This window comes from Trichoderma gamsii (assembly GCF_001481775.2).
Source record: "Trichoderma gamsii strain T6085 chromosome Unknown Scaffold_10.2, whole genome shotgun sequence".
Classification (NCBI taxonomy): Eukaryota; Fungi; Ascomycota; class Sordariomycetes; order Hypocreales; family Hypocreaceae; genus Trichoderma; species Trichoderma gamsii.
This window is the reverse complement of record NW_020171347.1, coordinates 872,203-894,942: the sequence shown is the minus strand read 5'-3', so window position 1 is coordinate 894,942 and position 22,740 is coordinate 872,203. Positions and strand designations below refer to the sequence as shown.

Sequence of the window (22,740 nt, the reverse complement as noted above, 5' to 3'; positions counted from 1 at the left end):
ATTGGAGGCAAGTGTGTGAAGTGAGAAGAGACAAAGACAGAGAACGACGAAGGATACCCTCATGCCATTATATGCATGCTGCTCCGGTCCTGTCGGTGTTCACGCTTTCATGTCGTCGCCAAGCATCCAAGCCCAGCAAGCAGCGCCACCGCACCCACCCGCCACGCCAGCGTCCAAGTGGTCACTGGGCCCAGAATTCTGCGGTCTTCCAGCAGCACTGCCCACTGACACAACACAATGCCAGCAGCAGCGGGCATCGTCAGGGCCCCTAGCGCCGGCGCTGCTTATTGCTGATGCTCCGTCAACCGTAGCTGGTGATGTTGGGCTGTTGCTTTTTGGAATCCTGGTGGGTGCCTGCTGCTCTTCCATGCCATTTGAAGGAACAAGGACGAATTTGATATCAATTGACTGGGGAGAGCGCTGCGGCCAGATCAAACTCACCCAACGGGAGTGACACGAGATAGCTATCCAGCAACAAAAAAACATCATCCAACCAACCCGCCACCCAATCGCAGCATCCAGGCCACGCCATCGCCAAACAAAGCTGCACCCGACAAAGAACGGACTTCGGCAACGGACGATCTCAGCCGGTACTTGCCTGTCTCGACAGCGTTCCACGCGCAGCCATATTCCTACACTTGCGCTATGCACACACGAGCAATAAGGTTGATGATGCCTTTGTCTTTGGGCCCTTGTTCAAATACAGTGGCTGTGCAGAAAGAACTCCAGTCCCTTTGCCCACCAATCGGTGCTCTCTCTCCAGCTAAACAGCTTTCCCCAGTTCCCTCTAGCGGATCCCCGAAAGGCTCCAGGTGGCGTTGTGCAGCAACAAGCAAAAGACGAGACGGCGCCATCGAATCGTATTACGAGATATGGAATACGAAATAAAATGCGCAGTGAAGGCACAGTACATAGGTACTAAGAAATTCGTCATAGAGTCTCCATCTCCGCGTTCTAGAAGGAAAATCTACTCAAGTATCAACGTAAAAAGGAGCGATGGATTCGAGGCTAAGCACTGCAAACATGACAAATTTCTGGTTTCTCTTTTCTACCTAACTTACCTATTTGAAATACCTACATTGGGAAACAGTGAAAGAAACACAGCCATCGAGGTAGACGTTTTTAAGTTCAATAAATATGAGAATACACGTAATTATTTCTAGCTATCACTCTACCACGATTGATCTGGAGAATTATGGTCGGTAAAATAGGAATTGCCCAGATAGCTAGCAACCTGGCTGTCAGTCAGATGAATGCGTCACTCTCTACCGGAGCTATAGTCCGCTGACACACAGGCGCCGGTGAGAGCATTAAGACAGATATAGTAGTATGCTGTAATTGTATCTCAGACTACCTAGGTAGGTAGGTAGGTGGGCAGTATATGGACGCCCTATAAACAGCTTCCCCTTTCTCTCTCTCTCTTTTATCTCTATACAAAGTTTTTCTTAGCAATTTCACCTTTTCCCACTCTTCTGTGCAGTACTACTAGGCCTTAAATGACGTTCCGTCCGATCTTCAATTGTTAGCACTACGGGTGATGGTGATGCACTCATCAGGCCAAGCGAGCGTTGCCACGTCGAGCAAATATGACAATAAAAGAAACAATCTACTTTCATAGCATAATATGACTATAGCAGCCTCATCGACAAAGACGTTCTTTTTGAACCTGTGGAAGATTCTATTGATAAACCGCCTCCACTGTAATCAGCCAAGGTAGTAGACTTGCATGACTATTAATCTGGTAGAGTTTATACAAGAACAGGCCTTACAGTATATCCATCTTCTGGCGGCAATGTTCTTCGAACTATCACTCGCCGTGAAGCCAGCAGGAGCCTCCCTGATCAATTAGTATTGCCTTCTTACAATTGATTGGCGAAACACTCGTCGAAGAGACGGGGTACTGTTCGAAATGGCACGCTGTTGAATTAGTTATCGTATATCGTACAAGAGCTCCAACAGTATCCATTCTACAGTTAGGTAGAAGAAACAACCAAACAACAGAATTCGTTGCATCGTGTTCTCAATGAAGCAAAAAAACTCTCCCCAATAAAGGAAGGTCAAGAAATAGGAAAGATAAAATGCCCCAGTAAAAAATCAACCGTGTACCGACAGTGAAGGCAAACAATACGCCCTTTTCTCCCGTGACTCCATGCTCAATTCCGCTTGCGTAAAAGGAGGGTGGCTACAAGGTAAGAATATCCTCTTGCCGTGCAATCAAAGGCCCAAGAATATCATCCAAAGATACCAAAAAAGGAGGGTATAAGAAGCAGAATCCATCGTTCCCGTATCGATAACACAGGCTCCCATCGTTTGAGCCCAAGTCGTCCGTCCGTCATTTAATATACCGTATAATTTTTCAAGCCGTAGGTCGTTTTGACAAAAAGAATGGTGTATCGTTATTTGCTTTCGTTATCCTCATTTCCTTCTTTGCTCCACATGGAGAGACCAGAAGGAAAAGCGGGAGAAAAAAGAAAGAGAGAAGAAAAAGGATACAAAACAAAAGTCTGCAGGATAACGTTGAAAGACCAAATTTGACAGTGGCCCGATCTATTTGTTTTGTGCATAAAACAAGAAGAAGGGAAAAGGTAGAAAGTCGTCGACAGCGTTGGCATCTTAAACCTTGGGGAAAGAATAGCGGTTTCGTCGCATCTCGTCGGCCTTTTTCATGTTGAGTTCGGCAAATTGTTGGGCTTGCTGGCGTGCAGCTAGGGCATTGATCTTTTCGCGCGCTCGCATGAGGCTGCTATTGTCCTGTTGCTTGAGTTTGGAGCGAATATCGTAGAGGGCCATGAGCATATTAGCTTGCTCAAGGTCGTTATCGTACTGCAATATCAAGCCGCAGTTAGTTCTGGAACTGACCAAAGAAAAGTACAATGCTCTCGGCAAATTTGTGGCGCATCTTACATTAGAAGGTTGAGGCGTGCCGGGTATAGAGTTGGCGGCTGAACCAGACTTTGGTGAACTGATGAGAATGCGCCGACCCATCTTGTCGAATTTGGGCTGCGAGCCCGCTTCGGACGACCATGCCCGCCTCAGGCCAGATGATGGCCTCTGCTGTTGCTGGGAAGGCGTATGGGAGTCGTCTTTGATAAGCTGGGTCTGGATACTGGGGATGTTGGCATTGACAATGGCAGCGGCGGCCGCAGGCTCCTGTTGATGCGAGCGTCTGTCAGAAAGAGAACGTAGCAAGATTTTGAATATGAGAATTTATTGCAAGGGATTGTTATGGGAAAGGGCAGAGGACATCGGTAGTGTAGGAAGATGCAGTAAGACATACAGCTGCGCCGAGATTGCTCAAGTCGGCCAAGACCTGTGAAAGCTGCAGGCTCTCCATTTCAACGCTTAATAGCGGAAATATATAAAATGTTTATTTTTCTCTTTTATTTTTGTCTCGAGGGAGGAGGAGGAGGAGCGAAAAGAGGACGACGAGGCGAAATCTAGTAAGCTGCGATGGTGCGGTCGGTGATGTTGGATTTTGATGTTCCTCTTAGCGGGCGCATAAACGAATAACAAGATCGCGTGTGCGAGGAGCGACGGAGCGCTGGACCGGTAGAGTCGAGTATTGATTCGAGCGCAAGATTTGCAAGCTTGACGGTGGTCGAATACCTAGGTGCAGTGTTTGTTCCAAGGAGAAGAGGAGATTTGAGAGTGATGAGCGAAAAAATTTAAAAAGAGTTTGAAAGCAAGAAAAAAAAGCAAGAGGAGGAGAAGGCCAGCTAGACGGCCACAAAAGTTAAGAGCAAATCCCAGCGCCGCTGAAAACAGGAAGCCTAGAGCGGGGATCCGGCAAGCTTGCCACCGAAAGCATCTTGTAGGCCAAGAAACTGGGGCTTTTCCAGCAAGACCCGGCGCCTGTGCAGGTCAAAAATCCGCTAAAGAACCCCCCTGCTAGACTTTTGCCCTCTCCACAAATCCCGCGCTGGGGACATCTCCGGGGTACTGCTAGGAAAGGCAGTTTCACACTCTTATCAGGTACCTGCTGCGACATGTCTTCTATAAAGAGTTCGTATTACAGCAAGGATTTTCTGCGCGGTTCCGGAATATCCCCTTGGATCGTCTTCTTTTCCAGTAGATCCGATGGTCATCTTTTCATTCATTAATTGGATCTGAGTCAAGCGCATATCCAACTCCGGCCAACTTGGGATCCTCTTAAACGGCAAAAGATCTGGATTGGATTACTAAGGCGACGAGTTTTGTACTCTTGACTAACATGAAAGTACCGTGTCCGAGCTTAGCAGGCGGTCTTACACAGCAGAACACATTGCGCATCGCGTACGAGTAACAACACTGTGCATTGCTACGGCAGGGCGGTATTCGCCATTCGCCTACATCCTAGAGGCCGCATTACAGGACCAGTAAATCTGACAGACCGAAGCGAGAGGCTTCAGGGGGGGCTTGCTGCAGGATTACTCCGTCCGTCTACGAGCATGTTTTGGAGAAGAGCCGGCGGCACGAGACCACTTACCTGTAAGGAGTACCCATACAAGCAAGATACATGTCCTTGCAGCGCAGGGAGCAGTACTGGTACTCCGTACAGGTGTCTAGCACCATCGTATTCACCGAGAGATATAATAACACTCTAGGGAGTATAATGTCAAGTGTTGAGTGAGCAGATGCTGTATTATTAGACTTCAGCTGGACGCGTACGTCGTGCCATGAGACGATAAACAATGATTCAACCAATCTCGTGTTCTTTGTCCAACCCATTCACCCATGCCATCCACTCATCCTATCCATCTACCCGGATCGCTCGCCAAAACGCGGGTGCTACAACTGATGACCGATCACATAAAATTCCAAGTCACTTTTACCCCAACTCAAGCAAGCAAGAATGGGATGTCAAGGTTTTTTTTACTCCGAATTATTCTTTCGCCCATTTATCCGGCTCCAGGGCAAGCAGCAACTTCCCCTCACTCTGTCTTTTGCTCCGTCCGTACCGCACCGCAAAACCGCTAGAATATGCATAGCGCACCTACTTGCATCTGCGCCGACCGAATGGCTGCATGAGATTCCTGTTCATGCGCCCATCCGCCCGTTTCTCATGTCATTCGCTCGCTCGCTCGCAGGTTTTTTTTTGTTTGAGCGAAATATTTGCGCAAGAACCGCACCTATACAATACAAGCTGCAGAAAGAAAAAGCCCTACGTGCTCCCTTCTTCTCCTCCTCCTTTGCGCGCTGACATCAGCCTATCTGCAAAAACGCGTGGACAAGCCCAAGCACCTTTTCGATGATGGCACTGTGACGAGAGATTGGGTGGCCCTGGCTTCCCTACATAGATGTGCCTAGACAACCACTAGATAGCGAAACATCAATTAATCACTGCTTTACTAATTCATCAAGCAGCCAAGCGATCCGGCTTATCGCGCATCTGATCTCCATCTCCATCTCACGCTTTTACATCATTGCATGTGGTGCAACCCCAACGGCACTCAGCTTGGAGAAAGGGGGGAAGAGAGAATCACGTGGAACTCACTGCTCTTTCGAAATGACTGGTATATTTTGAGCCACCAATGATAAATTGGTCGTAGACTTTGGTCCTACCTACTAGTACCTAGAGGTAAGGCACCTTAGTGGTACTTCCAGTTACTCCCGAGCACCCTGCTTTTGCAACGCTCAAGTGAACAGTCGACGTCCGTTTACGCGCCACTGAAAATAGCAAAGCTTTGATAGACGTAAATGAATGATCTAAATCGCCTGTTGGTCCACAGTTATCGCTGATCAGTTGTCAATTGCGTTGCTTCTCCATAGTACATACGTCATACTAGTAGCCAAGGGACCAAGTACAACTCTCTAAAGCTGCCAGAGCCCATTTAGCTCTTGAATTCGCAACAGGCAGTGAAAAATAGAAGGGTTGCATGTAATGGGATGCCTTTCCTATTTGCGTGCGTGTTTATAGCTGATCTAAGCGGTACTAAAAACTCATATCAATAAAATCAATATCAAAAACTCGAGGATCATGTACCATCTTGTAATTGCCAAGTGTAATTGATACTTTGTATAACCCTACTGAATAATCCTATAATCGGTTCCCTACTCTGCACACGCCTGCTGTACCATTGTACAAGGAGAAACACCGTTTTTGTATGTTGCATGTCATCTGTTTGCCCGGTCCAAACAGCCCGCTAGTAAACACTCTTAAAATTCAGACAATCATTCTTTTTCTTCTCATCAACTCTTAACAAATGACCTAAGCCTTGGTAATTCTGCACACCAAATCAGAGCCATCAACAGAGTCGCCCTCCTTGACCTGGAGACTGGCCACCTTTCCGCTATGGGGAGCTGAGATAACCATTTCCTACAAGCATAGTTAGCAACATGCATTTTTTGGTTTCGCAAGAGAGAGGCAAAAGAAGAACTTACCATCTTCATGGCAGACAGAACAGCAAGAGGGTCGCCCTTCTTGACCTCAGAGCCTTCGTGGACACGCAGCTCAACCAAGACACCAGACATGGGAGCGCCGACCTGGCTGGAGTCGCTAGCATCAGCCTTGGGGCGGCTAATGTTCTCAACGGCAGCCTTCTTGTCAGCGACGGTAACTTGTCGGACTTCACCGTTCATTTCGAAGAAGACTTCGCGAAGACCGGTCTGTTCGCTCAAAGGACCGATAGCAAGAAGCTTGAGGATGAGAATCTTGCCCTTCTCCAGTTCTACGTTAAACTCCTCACCAATTTCTGGTCGAGAAAGGAAGTATCTGGTAGGCAGGACTGAAAGGTCGCCGTACTCGGCGGTAAACTTCTTGTAATCCTCAAAGACCTTGGGGTACATGACATGAGAGGCAATGTCACACTCCGTAACAGGCGCTCCGAACTTCTTGCCCAGCTCGCGCTTGACCTTGGTGAAGTCCACAGGGTCGAGGAAGAGACCAGGACGCTTGTCGAGCTTCCGTCGTCCACGGAGGGCATCTGTGCGGAGTGGCTCGGGGAAGCCGCCGTAAGGTTGGCCCATCATACCCTCCAAGAACTCAAGCACGGAGCCGGGGAAGTCGAGCTCGGAAGCGCGAGCCTTGACATCTTCCAGACTCAGCTTATTGGAGACCATGAACTGGGCGAGATCGCCAACAACCTTGGAAGTAGGCGTAACCTTGACAACATCGCCAAGCAGCTCATTGGCATGCTCGTAAGCCTTCTTGGTCTCGAGCCACTGAGATCCAAGGCCGAGCTGAGAAGCCTGGAACATCATGTTGGTCAGCTGACCACCAGGAATTTCGTGCTCGTACACCTCGGGGTCAGGTCCAGCAAGGTGGGCTTCGAAAGGAGAGTAGAGCAGACGCAGCTGGGACCAGTAGGTGTCCAGAGCTCGAACTTGCTTGTGATCCAAGCCGGGGTCAAACTCGCTGCCTTCCAAAGAAGCCAGCACAGCGTTGATGCTAGGCTGAGAGGTCATTCCAGACAGGCTGTCTGTGGCGGCATCGACCGCATCGGCGCCGGCCTGGGCACAAGCCACCATGGAGGCGACACCCGTACCAGCGGAATCGTGAGTGTGAACGTGGATGGGCAGATCAGGGTACTTCTTGCGAATAGCACCGATCAGGAGTGTAGCTGCGTGTGGCTTCAACACACCAGCCATATCCTTGATACCCAGAACGTGGATGTCCAGGGCAACCAGCTTGTCAACCAGGTCCAAGTAGTAGGGCAAGTTGTACTTCTTCTTAGGGTTCAACATGTCACCGCTGTAGCACACCGTTCCCTCCACAACACCGCCAGCCTTGTGGACAGCCTTGATGCCAACCTCGAGCTGGTTGATGTCGTTCAAGGCATCAAAGACACGGAAAATGTCGACTCCGTTCTTCTTAGCCTGCTCAACAAAGTGATCAATGGCATTGTCGGGCAGCGAAGAGTACGCCACGCCGTTTGCGCCACGAAGCAGCATCTGGAAGGGGATGTTGGGAATCTGCTGTCGCATCTTTCGAAGACGATCCCAAGGATCCTCGTAAAGGAAGCGGTATGCCACATCAAACGTAGCACCACCCCAGCACTCCAGACTGTACAGGTTGGAGAGCGCGTGGCTGGTTTCCTTGGCAATGTTGAGGAGATCAATGGTTCGAACTCGGGTGGCCAGCAAAGACTGGTGAGCATCTCGCCATGTGGTGTCCATGAGAAGACATCCCTTGTAGTCGCGAACAGCCTTGGCAAAGGCCTTGGGGCCCTGTTCAACGATGATGTTTCTCCAACCCTTCTGGCAAGGCTGGCTGACGTCGACCTTTTCACCAGTGGAAGTGAAAAGCTCGGGAGGAATGATTTCGCCCTTGAACTTGGGCTCGCCAATCTGGCCCTTGATAGAGCTACCGTTGACAGCGACATCTCCGAGGTATGCTAGCAGTTTCTGGGCGCGGTTCTGGCCACCTACGAGGTCAAACAGCTGCGGGGTATCGTCGATGAAGGTTGTCCAGCAATTTCCATCAATAAAGGTTGGGTGGGTTAGAAGAGAAGCCAAGAAGGGAATGTTGGTCTTGACACCTCGGATACGGAACTCGATAAGAGCTCGCAGCACCTTTCTTCTGGCAATTTCGTAGGTGCTGCCCTGGGCAGTACACTTGACCAACATGGAATCGTAGTGAGGAGTAATGACAGCTCCAGCGAAGCCGTTACCACCATCAAGACGAATACCGTTTCCACCGGCGGATCGGTAGACCTCGATCTTTCCGGTATCTGGTCGGAAGCCCTCGGCAGGGTCTTCGGTAGTGATACGGCACTGAATGGCAAAGCCACGAGTGGAAATTCGGTCCTGAGTAAGACCAAGCTGAGCCAGAGTAGCGCCAGCGGCGATCTGGATCTGGGCGGCGACAATGTCGATGCCAGTGATCTCTTCGGTAATGGTGTGCTCGACTTGGATACGAGGATTGATCTCGATGAAGTAGTAGCGGTTCTTCTGGTCAACCAAAAACTCCGCAGTGCCTGCATTGCGGTAGTTGACGGACTTGGCCAGCTTGACGGCATCGTTCAGGATGGCGTCTCGGGTTTCCTGGGGGAGGTCCTTGGCCGGAGCAATCTCGACGACCTTTTGGTGTCGGCGCTGGACAGAGCAGTCACGCTCATACAGGTGGACAATGTTACCATGATTGTCACCGAGCAGCTGGACCTCGATATGCTTGGGCTTGTCGAGGAAGCGCTCTACGAAGACGGTGCCGTTGCCAAAGGCAGACTTGGCCTCAGAAGTTGCTCGCTCGAAGTTTTCCTTCAGGCTCTCGGGGTCGCGAACAACTCGCATACCACGACCACCGCCGCCATAAGCAGCCTTGATGATGATGGGGAAGCCATACTCATCAGTGAAGGCTTTGACCTCTTCGTATTTCTCTACAGCTCCCTCGGTTCCAGGGACGACCGGGACGCCGGCGGCAATGGCAAGCTTGCGAGCCGAGACCTTGTCGCCAAGGGCATCGATCACATCTGGGGTGGGGCCGACAAACTGTGAACAGTGTTAGTGTTAGGTTGAGATAAGGAAAAAAAAAAGCTCCGGCTATAGAAATTGGGTAGTAGCCGAGGCAAGCCGAAAACTTACAATGAGGCCAGCCTTCTCGACGTTGCGGGCAAATACAGCATTCTCAGACAAGAAACCGTAACCTGATGAAGTTGATTAACAAATAAACGAGGCTTACAGAGCAAAAAGAGGCGGAAGAACAAACCTGGGTGAACCAGTTGAGCGCCGTGCTCTACGGCAATCTTGATAATCTCGTCTCCGGCGAGATAAGCTCCGACAGGGGTGTACTGGCCTCGCTTGCCAATGACGTAGGCTTCGTCGGCCTCTGTGGGAAAGCAGTTAGCAAAAGCAGTCATGTGGCGGGGTGCATATCAGGGTCGCAGTATCATACTTTGGCGATGCATGGAGAGTCGGTCCTCATAACTGGGATAAAAAGTCAGTCGTTTTGTGCAAAGAGCGTGCAGAACTTTATTTCATCGGGGCGTTGTTCACCTGAATACAGCGATTGTGTGTAATGAAAGCTCGTGGGCCTGTAGGAGGGGTAAGTATGCGCCCGAAGTCGGCACTGGCGGAAAGAGGGACAACTGACTGTTCTGAAAATCTATTCGCAGTGCGCAAATCAAGGTTAGTATGTCACATTATGTCGCTCATAAAGCTATGTGTAAAATCGGGGCCGGTTTGCTTGTTCAACGTACTCTGATAGCTGGTAAGTGTTAGCGAGCAAGCTGCGACAAGGTTGATGGCGGGGTTGTTTCGACTTACGGATTTCACCACGGTTGGCAACTGTTCAGCGTAGCAGCCAAGAGTCAGTAAAACCGCTCTCTTCTGTGACTTGTTCCGCGCCAATTGGCTCCGATAAATGCCTCAGACGTAGCGACTCACCAAGGATCTTCTTGAAATTCATGATGCTGGAATTGGCACGGATGTGGTGGATGGTCTGCGCCTCCTTGGGCTCATCGACATCCTCCTCGTCGAAGACATCAGTGAAGGTCAGCGCCTGCTGCGGGTGAGGGACTGGAGTGCCTGCCATGACGGGCAAGACGGGCTCGAGCAGACAAAGTGAAGATATATGCTCGACTCAGGGATATGGGAGAGACAAAAGGAGAGCAGCTCAGCACAGAAGAGAGCCTGAGGGAGACGGCCGGATGCGCTGCCTTTTATGAAGCAGCAGAAGCTCGGCCAAGATGGACGGATGGGGGGGCAGGAATTGACGGCGGGGCAGCTGTCGAAGGTGGGGGGTGGGGTGCTGCGTTTAGGGAGGTTAGCAGGTGCTAGCAGTTGCGTCCAGCGCTTGTGACAGTGCAGGCACTAGCTACAGGTACTGAGGCAATAGGCATGTAACAGGCAGGAATGGTTCATGTCGGCTGCTTGACTGCGTCTTATACTGCCCGGCCATCTCGACTTGTACTGTGTGCTTCTTTCGTCTGCTCGGCTCAGCAATCAGGACCGGCAATGGCCGCTGTTGGCAGAAGCTGCACAAAGGAAGGTGCAAGCAAGAGAGAGATGGGAGCTGGAAAGAAAAGAAAGGAGCTATTTTCATTCTCTTCTCGAATCCAGCACGACGGCAGAGAAAATCTCCGAGAGAGTGCGAGGAGCTGCGAGAGTGGACCGGGCTACACGCTCAATCTTGTCTCTGGGCGCACGTCTATCCCCCTCTGCCGAGCCTGAGTTGTGACACATGCCCACCCTGGTGTGCCACATGGACACATGGACACAGGCAGATGCATCTTTGCGTTACTCGCTGCATTATGTGCTCTGCCCTGAAGCACCGGGATTGGCGGCGTGGAATACGGCGGCTACGGCGTTGAGGCAAAATGGACCAACATGGCGGCGCAGAGGTCCTTGTACATGAGGCTAGATGGAAGATCTTCCCCCAGCATCTCTGGTCTCGTCAGCTGATGCCCAGTCGGTGAGACAGCAGAAATAGATCGCTTCTGTTAACGCAGTACGACGACTATATAGCACTAGGTAGCAGCTAGTTGAGACACTTTGTGTTTGGTGGACTGCGGTTTGGCTGCAATAAGCAAGAGGGGAAGCTCGTTCTATAAAAAGGACTCTGCGCTCAGCCAGCCAACCAAAAAGTTACTTTTACTGCAGCCAATTTGTCTTGGAAATTGATTATTATTGCTTCTTCTTTCCATTTTTCTTTGTTGCTCTTTTTACTACGTACAAACAGTCACAAATGCTTATCAAGTACCGGCTAGGCCGTGTTGCCATCCAGAAAGTCATTCCATTACATACCAGATTTTACACCCGCTATTTGGGGGGCTAAAGTCGATTGTTACCATGTATCACCATTAGCTCGTTGATACCAGCTTAAACGGGCGGAGCCTTCTCTTTCGGCCAATCAGCGGCTCAAGATAACGCAGCCTCTTACAAGTTTGGCGCTGTTATATTAAGCTTCGTTCCAAGAGCGGGATGTCTTGGCCCTTTTCCTTCTTCGCTGGCTCTTTGGAATGGACGCCGTGTAATGGCATAGCGGGCTTCCGAGACCTGTACCCACCAGGCTCCTGCATCGAGGAGCTCTCTTTAGCTCCTGAGGCATAATATCAGCCGCAGTTGTCGCCCAATCTGGAGGATGGACTGCCATCAATTGCATTTCCCCCGGGGCCAGAACTGCTTACCGCCAATTGCTATCCTCTAACACGATGCATAATCCGCAAAGCAGGCACCTAACGAGATCTGAATCATGCCTTGCCTTGCATTACATGCACTCCATTACCCCATGCGCGCGAACTAGATCCCCTCGCCGCGTCTTACCAATCCCGCCTTGGCCTTTGGTCCATGAAACACCCCTCCTCTCGTCTTGTGCTCAGTGAGAGAGGCGAGGGCTGGTGCCATAACCGAGGATCAGAGCACTTTTGCCTGCGAGGTTCGCCTAGATGCGGCTGATGACAGCATCAAAACACCATGAAGCAGGGCTCACTCGGAATATCTCGACACGGCTTCAATTCGTCGAGTCCGATCATTCTCGCCGTTTCCACGTGATGGTCATCCGTTGCAGCACCTCGTGGGCCGGCCATGGCCGTGCTGAATCTGATGGTGTCGTTTCTCGGCTCGGAGGAAGGGGCCCGTAACGTAATTGGTCTTCGTATCGCCGGCCCGAGGGTGTTGCTGGATCCGAAGACGGATCCGTCGCATCTGTGACCCCAGTATTTTCCCAGCTGGCGTGCAAGGCCGATCTGGCAATGGCGGCTCATCTTGCAGATGTACTCCGTGTGCAAGTGTGTAACTCGAGATTGGGCGAGCTAAGATCTGGAAGGGCCCCCCAAACTTGGGTGCTGATGAATTTGGGCACCCCGCCTAGCTCGAGCTCGGCGCCTCAAGCCGACTGGCACTATTTCTCACACTTTACTCTATATCGCGCGCTCATCGCCATCTAGCGCTGGGCTCTCCCTGGATAGCGTATGGCGCCCTCAGTCGGCTTATTGGTTTTTGCTTGAATCTGGATGGGGTTGTGATGAGCCAGAGATCCGCCGGTTTAGCAGAGGATTTTTCTTCGCCTTCCATCACCTCCGGCTCTCGCACGCCACTTACGAAATAGTGTGCCTGACTATCTCGCTCGAATTACTGTTATCGCACCAATCCAGCGAAATTGCAGTCATCCGCCTTGCCTTCCATCTTTATTCCCATGTTTGGTCCGGTCTCTTGTGATATTACTCTTTTTGGACGATGTGTCATTTGCCAGTATGCACCAAAATGACCTTTCTCCGACACCGGCCGGGGCAGGGGTCCTGTAAGCTGTGATTTGGACCATTAAACACTCTAGTAGTCCAATTCGCCGATATTTCTTCGTTATGAAATGAGTCTTAGTCCTCTTCGCTTTGAGATACTCTCTGAGAGCTTGATTGATAAAATAATATGCAACTATTCTCATCCTTGTTAGTATGAAGTTTTTTTGGGTTATCCTCGGCTGCGAGAAGATGTTGCCATCTCAGGCTTGTTGATATTACGCTACTACGCAATATCTAATGGTTTGTCAACTTTACCCCGGCTACTAGAGGAAAACCTCGGCAGTCTACTCAACGACTGCCGTCGATGGCACGTCGTCCCTGAATCGCGTCTTCATAATTACTATTTCTAGATTGATCAATATGGTTATGGCTTGGCCCGCATGACGTAAAGCTCAGAGAGTCCCTGTCTAAATACTGGCCTATCAAGAGTGGATAGAGACCGAGGCTCTGGCTTGACAATTCGCGTTGCCATTGTGGTGATACTTCCTGTCACCTGGATGAAAACGACCTATCATTACTGCTGCACCTGCATTGTGAATGGGCTGCTTACAGACTGAAAAATTTGGTGTTCCCGACGATACGACGATAATCCCGACAATACGGCGATAATCCAGTTGTTAGGTGTAAATGAATCTCCCAAGCTATTATTATTTGTCCATATACCTGAAGCTTCAAATCCCGTCTATGAAATGGCTCGGAGATGTAAAAATGTATGACACAGCAGCTGCAAGCTCCAGCGGACGTGGATGAACCTACACAAGCCATCGAAATCCTCTAGTCTTGAGACTTTGGCCTCACTTCGGATGAACTTTCCTTTCGACTTTGATCTACCGCAGTGTTCATCGTCCCTCTTCTTATCCCAACGACTTTTGTCCACACCTTAAGCGTCCTAGTTCCATTTTGCGCAACAACTTCTTGTTCTTCCCAAGTTGATTTATTTGCTAGGTGCTGACTCCTTGCCAGCCTCGGCACCCTTATCCAAAGCGTTCAGAGCCGCCTTCTCCTTTCCACCCCATTTGTGGTATGACAGGAATCGGTAGCCCTGGGTGAGCTGAGCGCATGAGTTGACAACGTGGCATCCGAACAGGAGGTAGTTCTTGGGGGAGACAGCAAGAGCGTATCGCATAAAGGTCAAGGAGTAGACGGTAAGGGCGGCGGTCATCTGTCCGGAGATCCTATATAGAGAAACGAGAGAAAAAAGGTAAGCCGTCGGCCGGTATCGGCGGGGATGCAGCTCGGAGTTTGGGGGATAGCTTCTTACAGATCAGGGCTCTTCTGGGTATCCAGCACAGCAGCAATGGGAATTCCAAAGTTGGAAACAGGTCCCCAAAAGTCTGTTTGCGACACTTTGTTAGCTTCTGGCTCCAGGTATAGACGTTGGATCCAATAAGCGCGCCAGCTTCTGGCCACAAAGGCCGCGTCTTGAGCAAGAGGCGCAAAGATTCCGGGGAAAGAACACAAGGAACAAGATAATAAACGCTTGAGCGGACAGTATCATAGCAAAAGTTCCCTCAGTCGCGCTCAGGCGCCTTTCGTAGCTTCAGCGCGAGGATATTGGGTAGGCTAGTACGTACGAGTTGTGCAGACATAGCTCAACATCGGGTTGGACCTGATCTTGGCGTTGATAGCCTTAGCGAGCGCAGCCATTTTGAATGATTGTCGAGAGATGTTTAAGAACGTGGGAGGGCACGGATTGTCGTTGCGGCGCTTTGGAGGATGCTGGGACGCAAAAAGACTCCAATCTCGTTCTTGTCAGCGGCGTTGATTTACCCTTGTCGGCCAAAATTTGGACGCCGAAGTGGTAGTTGCGATGTCACGTGCCCCCAGCTCCAGCAACAGCAACAGCGTGCACTACAAGCTGGAAACCTCAATTGCTTCTAGTGTTTGATCACAAAGATGATTTTTTCCATGTTGTGAATTATACAAGGTCAATCTTACATCTCTATTCAACTTGGCTATAAGAATTGACAGATCTGCGAAAAAAATATCTATTGGGTGAACGCAGATGAACCACTACGCCAAATCGCAGACCCATGCCACCGTATGAAATGACCATTTCAAACATTGGTTTATGGTAAGCCAGAAACAAATTCTACGTTGAACACACAATGGGCTGACCTACATGGCAAGGAATATTGAAAACAATATAAGAAAACGAAATGAACGATTCTCATAAGAATAAGAATATCAGCTCCTTGACCGTCGATTGAGAACAGCATTGAGCGCCTGAAATCAGGAAATACGACTTCACTGAGACCATGTGTCCACTTGATGACGGAAATAAAAATGATACCAGGTGAATAGACACCACGCCTTGTATAGTAATATTCTTAACTATTGATACCTTGCTCTCTATGGCCTGTTTCCTTTCTTCCGCTTGTTTATCATGAGCTTGCCTTTATATCCAGATCAAGCATAACAAGATCGTTCGCTAACCAATTTCTACCAAAAGCAATAATACATCAAGAGAACACTAACTACATCACACGCAAATAAGAAATATCGCTCTCAAAAAAACAAACATAACGTCATGACTTAGACACCTGGGACGGAGAAACCAGAGGCCTTAGGCCAGTTACCAATCTGGCCTGGGTCGCCGCCAACGCGGACGTACACGCCCACAGCCGGGATACCTCCGTCCAGGATAAAGAGCATATACCAGGTAGGAGGGGCAATGTACTGGCTGGGAGGAGCAGTAACGGTGCAAGTAGTGCCAGCGCAAGAGATGTCGAGGAAGAGGGTACGCGCTCCCATGGAGTTGCCGTGGGTGCTGGTAACAGAGCCAAGCAGAGTGGCTTGGATAGCACCGTTTTGAGCAGGGCCGCCAAGTTTGACGGTGATGGTTTGGCCGTAGCTCCAGTCTTTGTTGGTGAGGGTGAATGAAGGACGAGGCTTGCCGCTCTTAAGGTAAGGCGGGGTGAAGGACTCGATACGGTACTCTTCGGGATTGACGCTATCTTGGGGATCTGAGCCGGAGACGAGCACGCGACCGTCGAGAAGGGTGATGGCCTCGGAGTGGTACATGCGAGCCACGGTGGTGTTTGCCATGACGGTGATGCGGTGGCCTAGTGGCTTCTGGGGGTCGTAAAGCAGGGCATTCAGGTTGGGGCTGTCGGCGAGACCGAATCCAGCAACACCATGGTGAGCACCATTGAGGATGAGATAGGTTCCGTCGGGAAGAGGAGCCATGCAGGAGATGACACGCTGAGAAGGCATACGCTCAATTGCCCATGTCGCATTCTCGACATCGGGATAGGTGCTCACGCAGTTATCCAGAGCATAAGAGGCACCCTCGGAAGAGCCACCGCAGATAAGGACACCGAGAGGCTCTGTGAAAGGAGCGTGCATGGGCAGCAAAACAGCAGATCCCTCAAGGGGATATGTTCGTCCGGCCATGGGATTGTTGACTGCGCCGGGAATGTTGGGCAAGACCTTGATGGTGGCAAAGGTGTTTTCATCCAAAATGCGAGCCTCGTTCCAGTAGGCTACAAAGATGCCTTTGGAGGGAAGAACGCTGCAGAAGGGATACAGATTGTTCGGATCGGTGCGTTCGAGCCAGTCCATGTAGAGAGGCGCCGTACCAGTGTATGGAAGAATCTCGAGGGTCGGAATAGGAGCGCCGTTAGAACCCTCTTCGCCTCCAACGACGAGAACAGAGCCGTTAGCCATGTTCATGGCAGTTGGGTACCAGCGACCGTCTTGGAGTTTCAAAACATCAACATTCTCCTGCCAGTCATTGGTGCCGTTGACGCCAGCGGAACCATCTGGGGTATACAAACGGACACCGTAGGTAGAGTCGCCAGACCATCCTCCTACATTGAGCTGTCGACCAGCCTTATCAGGGAGAGTGACACCTGCAGAGCAGAAGATGTCGGTCTTGACGTGCATCTCTCTCCAAGCAAGCTTATACTGGTTGGTAAGACTCAAATCAAGCTCATAGGCACCAGTGGAGTTGGGTTCACCAGTACCCCATTTCTCGAGGAAGACGACCTTGCCGGTGACGGCTTGGGTTACCATCAGAGGCACACAGACGCCACCCATTAGCTGCTCATAAGAACCAGCCGCCGCGGAGCCCGCTGCAGGGAAGCCCCAAGAGTAGAATGGGGTTCCGGTGTAGAAGTAAGTCGTGAGGCGGGAACCGCCGCCGCAGATGGCCGAGCCATTGCCCGGACAGGGAACATTGCACTCGGATTCAGGCCTCTTGGTCGAACCAGCCGTCTTGATGTTCTGCGGGTCACCACAGTAGCACTCTTGGCCATACTCTAAGCCGGCAGCCATGTAGCCGTACTCACCACAGGCGTTGAGGCACATCTCAGGGGTCATGGTGTTGGCGAAAATGTTCTGCCAGAAGAAGGTGTGCACCTGATTGAGATTATCCTCATAGCAGCCTTGGTACGTCCAGTTGCCCACCACCGGCACTGGTGCCGGAGGTGCCAGGACGGCCGGTGTTCCCTTGGAGATGATGGACATTCTGCCGCCGCCACCGCAGATTTCGGATGAGTCGCCGGCGCAGGGAGTGTTGCACTCTGTGGAGGAATTGGCCTGGACGCCGCCGTTGACGATGCTGTTGCCGCAGAAGCACTGCTTGGAGTACTCGGCACCGGCGATGGTATAGTTTTGAGAAGCGCAGGACGCGGCGCAGGACTCGAGGGTCAGGTTAGGGTCGTCGGGGTTCTGCGCATTAAGAATGCGGCCATTGACGCCGTCCACATAGCAGCCATAGCTCTTCCATCCCTGCGGAAGACCCGTTGGTTGCTGAGTGGCTGAAGTGGTGGTGCCTGACGGAGGAGATGATCCCGAGGAGCTACCCGAGCCCGGGGCGTTGCGCGAATAGACGGACAGACGATTTCCAGCACCGCAAAGCTCACAGTCACCGCCAGCACAGGTCATGCTGCAGTCTGATGACGTAGTGAGCTTGGAGCCGGCACTAAAGGAGTTGCCGCAATAGCATTCTCTGCTGTATTCGACGCCAAAGTAAGTGTAAGCCGCACAGAAGGTAGCACAGCTCTCTAGAGTCATGGCATCATCGGAATACGTCGTGGCTGCAAGAGCCCGAGCCGATGTGCCCTCAGTATAGCAGCCGTACCAGTTGTATTTGCCGACCAAGGCGGGCTGGGCAGGACAGGAACCCGTTTGCGCGGGTTGACCTGCAGCAGTGGTGGCAGTCCCGGAGCTGCACCATCCATGTTAGCATCACTCCAATACGAGATGATCATCACCGCAGTCCTAGCTTCTTTCTTTCACCAGATTATGTCTGTGCTTACCTGCTGGAGCTGGAGCTGGAGCCGGAGCCGGAGCCATAGGTGTAAAGGTTCAGCAAGCTTGGTCCTCCACAGTACTCGGTACTGTTGCCATTGCAGGTCATCGTGCAGCCACTTGCAGCTGGCTTGGCACCATTGGAGAGAGACTTGCCGCAGTCTGCACGTCGGAATCGATGCTCAACTGGTCAGCTAACTGGAAGCGGAGAAAAAAGGAATGAAACGAAACAAAGCAAAGAGTCACACTGCCTCTCATATGGTCCGTTCAGGAGGAATTGGGGGCCACTTACAGCACTCTCCACCGAATTCAACACCAGCAAAGGTATATCCCGCTGCCTTACATCCTGATGTACAGGCGGCCACGGTCATCTTTGCATTAGCTACGCTGCCGAGTTGGTATGTCAATGCACGACCAGTGGTGCCCTCGCTGCCAGTCATATGTCAGCAAAGCTAATCTAAGCTACAAGCTCAGAAGTGAGTATCTCGTATTGGAAACTTACGCATAGCACCCCTGGGATACCCATCCATTGGGGCCTGGATTGACCTGGGGACCAGTAACTTTGGATGACTTGTACAAAGTGAGACGATTGGGGCCACCGCATGCCTCAGTCGAGTTGCCGCCACATGGAGTATTGCAGTCCGTGACCGTGGCATTTGTGCCGCCCGTTGCAAGACTGGAGCCGCAGTAGCATTGGGTATAGTACTCTGTTCCAGCATAAGGGAAGCCCAATCCGAAGCAGTAACTCGTGCATTCTTCGTTAGTCATGTCAGCATCAGTGGTGGACGCTGCACCAATCGTCCGTCCAACATCGCTATTTGCTCTGATCAGCATATATGCAAGCTTAGAGTTTGCCAAGAGAAGCAGAAAGAACGCCTTACATGTAGCATCCCTGATATGCCCAGCCATTGTCCAACGAAGCTGGCGCAATAAGAGCCCGCTTTTGGAGGATCTGTGCGTGACACGGTTTTAAAGATAGTAGAGAGATCGACAGCAGCGAGGCTGCCGGAAAAGGTTTCATGGCTGCGGTCTTTGTGGCTCTCGCCAAGGCAAGCAGCAACAAAAGAGTTGGCAGTCAGCGTATCAGGCCCGCGCGCTCTCTCTAAACCGAGTGAGAGGCTGGACTGTTGGCTGATCAAAGGGAGAGTCGTGAGAAGAAAGAGGCAGAAGAACAAAGAAAATTGGTCAATTGCCGCGGACAATGCCCAGCTTCTTGTACTCCGTGCATGAGCATCCTGCCTGATCGTGACCCAGGAATAGATGAGCCCTACCCAGCAGGACTAATGGGGCCGGAGAGACTTGGCATAGCTTGCCATGCCACCCACACAGCAATAAACAACAAGGCCGGGGATCGAGACTGTGATGGCCTACGCGGGCCAACAGCTAGGCCTGGTCCCTCGTGGACGGTGGTTGCGATGGTCCATGATGGGAGGCGCCACTCACACGGATAGAGATGCTGGATCCGACTAAGAGCAAGCGTTGCAGGGGGATACTGGATGGTGCTCGTACCGTACACGCTTCAGATGTTTGTACGTCCTATCTGGTCTTTCAGCATTCAGATGCAGCGCAGAGAATCCAGCAGGGCGCCTATGCAAGCAAGGGCCACGCCCCCCTTGTCTCGATCAAGGACCGGCCAGGGTTGGTCAGCCGGAGCCAGGCGCCGTCCTGAACGGGCATGCAGCCTCAGGCAAGGCACCAATACTAGGATGGTTTGTTTCAATGCTCTCAATTGTTTCCTCGGCCTGCTAACTGCTCAATTAGCCTACAGCCGGCCGAAGGTAGAGAAACAAAGCAACGGCGGAAATAAGCTCTCAACGCCCGTACAGCAGTAGTGCTACAGCCAGGCTCTTTTGACAGCTCAAGCCAATACTTTTGCTTGCTATATTTTCAGGCTCTTCTCCACCGGCACAGGCCAGCACAAGAGCGAGTAACGCCGTCTCGATAAACTACACCCGTTGAGGCTGCGGGTAGTGGGGGAGCCGGTCAGAAATACGAGGCACGGCTCGGGACTCCGGGCCAACTATCCCCATCCTCGGCGTCTAGGCTTATTACTGGCCTAATCGTGCATCGAAGCGTTGGCGTAGGCAGTATGCCTTTGATGATGCCTAACAGTGTACCACCCACAATGGAAACAAGTTGTGTCAAAAAGGGCCATGTTGCGTCGTAGCTGAAAGCTTGGTGGTACGACTTATTTGATCATCCGGCCATTGATGGCTTATTACCAAGTACTACCACTGACTACTCCATACTTACCGTGCCGATGGTTTGCATGGGGCATGTTCCCAAGCGGAGATCCTTTGCCTAGTGAATGGCATGTGGGTGAGTGATAAGGATGCGACCATGCAAAAAGCGGCAACCAGCTCTTGCTTTTCGCGTGACATCTTGTCTCCCCCCTCGCTCTCTCCTTCTCCTTACCGCCATGGCTTGATAATATTGGTCAGTCGGCTCAATAATATCTGATTTTTTTACTACTCCGTGGGGTCTGAAAGCTGACGAGCGGACCTAGAAAACCTCAAGTGTTAGACGCCACCATAATAGCCACGCGCGAGAACACAGCGATTAGGACGAATCAAAGTTTAGGCTTAGATCCTAGCCTGGCCCATGTCGGATCGCAAGTGTGGGACGCTGCCATGATCCCCGTGCCGCCGAGTGAACCGATAGCCCGGCAGAGATTTGCTTTGATCTTACTGTGAAACCAAAACTCAGACCGTGTTTACCCGTTTGCCCAGCGAGGCTCGTATATACGATTAAACTTTTTTGCATTTCTCCCACAAGACACACCAGATGAGCTTTTGGCTTTGGCTACTGACCGGGAATTTTGGCGCGGCAATTTTGTCACCGCCGGTCTGTAAGTGCTACTATCTCCTGAGGGCTGCGGCAAACATACACGGGACGATAAGACACTTGGCTGCTAGCTTGCGGTAGGGGCTTGGCCGAGCTGAGGTGGCTCAGGCACATTTGCCTGTTCAGGGTGAACTAGAGCAATAGGAAGGGAAAAGGCCAGCGGCAGAAAGGGCCACTGGCTACGCGGACGGAAGACCGGGCTCGATGCTGGTTACATTGCCGTCGGCAGCTAAGTCGTCACCACTTGTCTAGCGTTAAAGCCGAGCCAAAGCCAGAGAGGAGGGGGATGATGGAATGAGAGATTGGCTGCTCGCTTCTATACACACATAGCACGCAAGGTCGCAGCTGAGAAGTGACCAACAACAGGGTTCGGTTCCTTGACAGGCGTCTAGAACATGACCTGTCGTCGGAAAATTCCTCCCTTGGGATACGACCAAATCTTTGTGGCTTTGGTCCTGCCCTACGATGCAGAGTAGCATTGGTTGGTCTGGCCCTCTGTGACCATCTTCCGAATGCACTGAAGGGATGAGACGAATCGATTTGACAAACCAACCGACCGACCGTCGCATCCACCAAAAATAGGTGGACAGGGGGGTTAGCTGGCAAAAAACCGAAGCACGCGCATGCCGTCTACTGGTACAAAGGAATAATGCTACTGCTGCTGCTACTGTTAGCTGCTGATACCGCTCCATCCAGCTTCGTACTCGGACGAGGCTCCCACGGCATTCGCTGGGCAAAGCAATGACACAAACCCAGGCCTGACCTAGATAGACTTTTACATGGCCTGGATCTCGTGTTGCGCCTTGCGTCGTGCAGTAGCAGAAGTGCTACCAGTGAATGAGCCATGTGAATGCTACGGATACCTACATGCTTATTGCTGATCCGATACCAAGATTGAAAAAAAAAGGTCCTCAATGAAAATCCGCCGGGCCGAACAAGGAGCAGACAGACTGACTGACTGTGAGCTTCCCAGCGCCGAGATTTTCTTCAAACTCAAGCCAAGCCCCATGGGGACGCTTTCCCCCCTCTCGAATCCGCAGAAGCAAAATGACAAACACACCCGCTAATTGCTTACTTGTGTTTGCGCATTGCAGCCCATCCCGTACAGTCCGTCTTGGCAGCTTCTTGGTGTGAAAGGAAGTTTCTGCTGATACCTAGATAGGTCTGCCAAGTCTACCTACTTAATGACTTACAAACTCTATATACGAAATTGTAAGCACCGTTGCCGACTAATTGGTGCCCGGTGTGACTTGGCAGACGCTTGAAAAAAGAAACAAGCATAAGGAAAAGAATGAAGAAAAAGCATTGAGAGAAAGAGACAGAGAGACACAGAGCAGCCATATTCGTCCGCTTACCCGTAGCACCAGCTGCTTCATGCAGTGCTATTCCAGGATCCCCCTTGGCGCCACAGTCGATGGCCTCTTTTTCTCATGCAAACCGCCCCGCCACCAAGAACACAGCGACGGTGGTAGGTAATAAGGCATTTTCA

General features: G+C 51.2%; 4 protein-coding genes across 4 annotated transcripts; all 4 read right to left on the bottom strand.

Annotated features, from left to right (window-relative positions):
• Positions 1–2,613: 2,613 nt before the first annotated feature.
• On the bottom strand, positions 2,614–3,334 carry TGAM01_v203891 (hypothetical protein; the record flags this gene model as incomplete). The annotated part of the gene is made up of 3 exons (XM_018803798.1): positions 2,614–2,823; positions 2,905–3,150; positions 3,278–3,334. The coding sequence occupies 3 exons, from the start codon at positions 3,332–3,334 to the stop codon at positions 2,614–2,616; spliced, it is 513 nt and encodes a 170-aa protein (XP_018662849.1).
• Positions 3,335–6,187: 2,853 nt separating this feature from the next.
• TGAM01_v203890 (pyruvate carboxylase) lies at positions 6,188–10,447 on the bottom strand (the record flags this gene model as incomplete). The annotated part of the gene is made up of 9 exons (XM_024549306.1): positions 6,188–6,295; positions 6,361–9,405; positions 9,499–9,560; positions 9,623–9,742; positions 9,809–9,840; positions 9,910–10,010; positions 10,113–10,120; positions 10,180–10,200; positions 10,300–10,447. 9 exons carry the CDS (start codon positions 10,445–10,447, stop codon positions 6,188–6,190), a joined length of 3,645 nt encoding a protein of 1,214 aa, XP_024406011.1.
• A 3,638-nt stretch (positions 10,448–14,085) lies between these two features.
• Positions 14,086–14,798, bottom strand: TGAM01_v203889 (hypothetical protein; the record flags this gene model as incomplete). The annotated part of the gene is made up of 3 exons (XM_018803800.1): positions 14,086–14,326; positions 14,413–14,572; positions 14,726–14,798. 3 exons carry the CDS (start codon positions 14,796–14,798, stop codon positions 14,086–14,088), a joined length of 474 nt encoding a protein of 157 aa, XP_018662851.1.
• An 888-nt stretch (positions 14,799–15,686) lies between these two features.
• Positions 15,687–19,428, bottom strand: TGAM01_v203888 (copper radical oxidase; the record flags this gene model as incomplete). The annotated part of the gene is made up of 5 exons (XM_024549305.1): positions 15,687–18,324; positions 18,416–18,569; positions 18,700–18,836; positions 18,910–19,230; positions 19,289–19,428. The coding sequence occupies 5 exons, from the start codon at positions 19,426–19,428 to the stop codon at positions 15,687–15,689; spliced, it is 3,390 nt and encodes a 1,129-aa protein (XP_024406010.1).
• Positions 19,429–22,740: the final 3,312 nt, after the last annotated feature.